The sequence below is a fragment of the Suricata suricatta genome, chromosome 6 (genome assembly GCF_006229205.1).
Source record: "Suricata suricatta isolate VVHF042 chromosome 6, meerkat_22Aug2017_6uvM2_HiC, whole genome shotgun sequence".
NCBI lineage: Eukaryota > Metazoa > Chordata > Mammalia > Carnivora > Herpestidae > Suricata > Suricata suricatta.
This window is the reverse complement of record NC_043705.1, coordinates 14230055-14235244: the sequence shown is the minus strand read 5'-3', so window position 1 is coordinate 14235244 and position 5190 is coordinate 14230055. Positions and strand designations below refer to the sequence as shown.

Below are 5190 nucleotides of genomic sequence, written 5' to 3'. Positions count from 1 at the left end.
TGCTGTGGAGGTCTAGGAGGTTTTTTCCTACTTTCTCCTCGAGGGTTTTGATGGTTTCCTGTCTCACATTCAGGTCCTTCAGCCATTTTGAGTTAATTTTTTGTATGGTGTCAGAAAGTGGTCTAGTTTCATTCTTCTGCATTTGCTGTCCAGTTCTCCCAGCACCACCTGCTAAAGAGGCAGTCTTTTTTCCATCGGATACTCTTTCCTGCTTTGTCAAAAATTAATTGGCCGTACATTTGTGGGCCCAGCTCTGGGTTCTCTATTCTATTCCATTGGTCTATGTGTCTGTTTTTGTGCCAATACCATACTGTCTTGATGATGACAGCTTTGTTGTAGAGGCTAAAGTCTGGGATTGTGATGCCTCCCGTTTTGGTTTTCTTCTTCAATATGACTTTGGATATTTGGGATCTTTTGTGATTCCATACGAATTTGAGGATAGTTTGTTCTAGTTTTGAGAAGAGTGCTGGTATAATTTTGATGGGGATTGCATTGAATGTGTAGATTGCTTTGGGTAGTAATGACATTTTCACAATGTTTATTCTTCCGATCCATGAACAGGGAATATTTTTCCATTTCTTGGTGTCTTCTTCAATCTCTTTCATAAGCTTTCTATAGTTTTCATCATATAGGTCTTTTACATCCTTGGTTAGGTTTACTCCTAGGTATTTGATGGTTTTTCGTGCAATCGTGAATGGGATCAGTTTCTTGATTTCTCTTTCGGCTGCTTCATTTTTGGTGTATAGGAATGCAACTGATTTCTGTACATTGATTTTGTACCCTGCGACTTTACTGAATTCATTGATCATTTCTAGAAGGCTTTTGGTGGAGTGTGCTGGGTCTTCCATGTAGAGTATCATGTCATCTGCGAAAAGTGAAAGTTTGACTTCTTCCTTGCCAATTCTGATGCCTTTTATTTCCTTTTGTTGTCTGATTGCTGATGCCAGAACTTCCAGCACTATGTTAAACAACAGTGGTGAGAGTGGGCACCCCTGTCGTGTTCCTGATCTCAGGGGGAAAGCTCTCAGTTTTTCCCTATTGAGGATGATATTGGCTGTGGGCTTTTCATAAACTGCTTTTATAATGTTGAGGTAAGTTCCTTCTATTCCGACTTTCTCAAAGGTTTTTATTAAGAAATGGTGCTGTATTTTGTTAAATGCTTTTTCTGCATTTATCGACAGGATCATATGGTTTTTATCCTTTCTTTTGTTAATGTGATGGATCACATTGATGGATTTGCGAATATTGAACCAGCCTTGTAACCCAGGAATGAATCCCACTTGATCATGATGGATAATTCTTTTTATATGCTGTTGAATTTGATTTGCTAGTATCTTGTTGAGTATTTTTGCATCCGTATTCATTAAGGATATTGTTCTGTAGTTCTCTTTTTTGGCTGGGTCTCTGTCTGGTTTGGGCTCAAGGTGATGCTGGCTTCGTAGAATGAGTTTGGAAGTTTTCCTTCTATTTCTATTTTTTGGAACAGTTTGAGAAGAATGGGTATTAGCTGTGCTTTAAATGTCTGGTAGAATTCCTCTGGGAACCTTGGGTTCTATTAATACCAACTTCTCCTTCTATTTCAAGTCTAGAAATGTTAGCAGCTTCATACTGTTATTAATCTCAGGGTTTCTTCAGTACCTCCTGTTTGGATTTGCTATCCTGCATTAAACAGCTTCCACTGTAAATATTTAGAGTTGCTTATATTTTCCTAGTTAGACCCTTTCTGATACGGAGTGATCACTGATCTCAGAAAAATTCAAATGATATCAACTTACCTGACTGTCATGAATATGTGGCCTTCATAAATGTTATGTCCTTGATCAGAACATCCATAATATTTATTTGTCTAATATAGGACTTCTCAGCCTCAGCACTGTTGACATTTTGACCTGGATAATTCCTTGTTGTAGAAGACTATCCTGGGGCACCTGGGTGGCTCAGTCAGTTGAGCGACCAACTTCGGCTCAGGTCATAATCTCGCAGTTCGCAGGTTTGGGCGCCGCATTGGGTTCTGTGCTGACAGCTCAGAACCTGGAGGCTGCTTCGGATTCTGGGTCTCCTTTCTCTCTCTGCCCCTCCCCTCATTCATGCTCTATCTCTCTCTGTCTCTCAATAGTAAATAAATGTAAAAAAATTAAAAATAAAAAAGAAGAAGACTCCCCTATATATTGTACAATGTTTAGCAGTATCCCTGGTCTCTACTTATGAGATGCCAGTAATACCTCCCTCCTAGGTTGTTATCACCAAAAATATCTCTAGACATTGCAAGTGTCCCCAGAAAGGGGAGGAGTAGGGCAAAATAGCCTCTTGTTGAGAAACACTGCTCTATTTTAAAAGTTGTTAACACCACAGTTTTTTCTCCCTTTGAAGTAAGTATTTGTATTTGGACTAATCCCTGTCTATTTTGCTTTAGAGTGGTTATTAGAGTGGAGTTCAGTAGACATGGTTATAGCTAGTCATATGTATGATAATTTTATTTTCAATCTGCACATTTAGTCGCTTGTGAATTGAAAATGTTCATCCTATAGAATGAAATGTTGCATATAGAATTCTAAACTTTGCTGCCACCTTGTGTGAACATCTTCCCATATTCATTCATTCATTCATTCATTCATTCAGCCTATTGATTATTTACAGAGTGTTAGGCTCCTTTCCAAACACATGGACGAGCAATTTGAGAAAGTAATTCTTCCAGTTTATTGTAGCTGTGCATAATAGCATGACATCCAGAGCCACATAACAAAAGACTGTGCTCTTCTGAAAACAAGAGGATTTTTTTCTCAAGTCCTGTTTTAATTAATGGAGACTTCCTCTTACAAGGATATGACATTATAGGTTGAGACAAACCTCAGAAAATTAGGATGCACTTGCATTCCATAGTGGGGCACAGAATTACTGAGCAATTTGTTAATACCAATGTGGATTTGGAACCACAGATCATTGTTGTGTGAAAACCACTGGAGGAAGCAGGAGCGAATCAAGCTCCATGACTCCTTTTGCTTTCACTTCCATACTTGAGATAGTGCCTTCTATGAAAGTGAGCAGATAATTCTGTTTAGAACCTCATTGACATCAGTTGCCTTGTCTCTACCTTACTCACAGTTCTTTTTATTCAGTTATTTTTGTGTGTTTGATTTTGAAATTTACAAACTGTCTTAGCTCCAGCAAGTCAACATGTTTATTCCTATTATTCAAAACTCTTCTAACGCTGCTCTAAATTAGATGAAAGGTGACATGTTCTGAAGCCTGGCCTTGAAGTCATGGTACTCTGTTCAATTCCAAGAAACAGGAATCCTTGGTATGCCACATAGTCTCTGTCTACTTGGTTCTTATTCCTTTTTTCTTGCTTCACATGTATTTATTCATGATAGACAAGTATTGCATTGTATGTTACTGACTAAATCCTCCATTTGCCCAACTGTTTTGGTGATGGCTCAGTGAAAGTGGTGATGGAGAAAATGAAGAAGCTTCTATGGCCATGTAGCTGCAGTAGAATGACCATCATTATAACATCTACATGTATATTTGAGTAAGTTAATAACTATGCATTGAAATTAGAAAAACATTAGCAGTGGGAAACAGAATAACTTTCCAGGGGAGATTGCCTTGGCCAGAGGTTCCTTTAAGGGTGGTTAGGTTTCCTTCTGGTGAGTCCTCACCCTGTAAGGATCTCAGGAATAGCTAGAGAAGAGAACACAGCAGATTTTCCAACCCCCTCACAGAAACATAAAACAAGTGCAGTTAAAGCAAGTACACCCCAAGTTGTTTCGCCAGTTGCCTCAATCTCCCTATACCTGCTCCTTGCCCATCAACTTTCTGACTGCTTTCTTCACATCCTTATTCCTCAGTGTGTAGATCAGAGGGTTGAGTGTGGGTGCGAGGATCATGTAAAGCACTGCCAGTGCTTTGCTCTGGTCCTGGGAGTAGTTGTCCTTGGGTTGCAGATACAAAAACATAATGGTCCCATAGAAGAGTGAGACTACCATTAGGTGGGAGGCACAGGTCCTAAAGGCCTTTTTCCTTCCCTCTGCTGAGCGCATTTTTACTACTGCCCTGGCAATGCACACATAAGTGGTTAGGATAATGGAGACAGGCATGCCTAGGATGATTAGCCGGGCAATAAACATTTTAGATTCTGTTGGACCAGTATCGATGCAGGAGAGTTTAACAATGATCAATAGTTCACAGAAGAAATGGTCCACACGCCGATTTCCACATCGAGGTAGCACCATGGCCATTGAGGACTGTAGAAAAGAGTTAGCAAAACCAGAGAACCAGGAAGCTGCTGCCAGGAGGTAGCACAGCCTGGGGTGCATGATGGAGGCATAGCGCAGAGGCCAACAAACTGCAACATAGCGATCAATTGCCATCACAGCAAGGAGCACACACTCAGTGGAGCCAAGTGCCAAGGCCACCCAGTACTGGACCATGCAGCCAACATATCTGATCTTCTTGTTGCCTCCCCACATGTTCACCAGCATCTGGGGCACAATGCTGGTGGTGAAGCAGAGGTCAAGCACAGAGAGGTTTCTGAGGAAAAAGTACATGGGTGTATGGAGTGCAGTGTCCAGGATAGAGAGCAGGATGATGGCCACATTGCCCACAAGAGTTATGGTGTAGAACATCAGGACAAAGAGAGAAAGGATCAGCTCTAACTCAGGCCACTCAGAGAAGCCCACTAAGATGAAATCCCCACCTGTGCTGTCATTAGATGTTTCCATCTCCTCTTCAGCCCTATCACTTCAAGAGATCCTACACCCTATGTTGTGGGATTTAAGAATAAGTGGGTAATTAATACACATAATGGATTTAAAAGACAAGCATGGATCTTTAGATGTGACCTAAATTCAACATTTTGTTTCCTCTTGTCCATTCCATCTATTTTCCCCTCCACATGACCTCCACAGTAATAAATGTATGACAACAAATTTCAGTTACAAACAGAATCTAAATTCACTAATTGGAAACCCAATCCAAGGAATACTAAAAACTCATAACCTTACTTAACCTTTAGTCTTGTCCTCTCCCAGCAAGGGCTCCTTCCAGATAACCTTTTGTGCCTGAGGGAGAGGCAGTGGGTAACTTCTCTCTCTCCCTGCCCCTTCCCTGCCAGCATGTCAGCAGGACCATAGGGTCCTCCTGTTTGGGCCATGCATAGGGAAAGGAAGAGTTACAAAAAAGTTCTTACTC

At 40.8% G+C, this 5190-nt stretch overlaps 1 protein-coding gene across 1 annotated transcript in view; it reads right to left on the bottom strand.

The window, feature by feature from the left end:
* Window positions 1-4721, bottom strand: part of LOC115293355 (olfactory receptor 10) — a 6123-nt gene extending 1402 nt beyond the window's left edge. Inside the window, exon 1 of the mRNA XM_029941150.1 lies at window positions 3795-4721. Within this exon, the coding sequence (XP_029797010.1) occupies window positions 3795-4721 (927 nt within the window). The remainder of the gene's footprint in view (window positions 1-3794) is intronic.
* Between the last annotated feature and the right edge of the window lie 469 nt (window positions 4722-5190).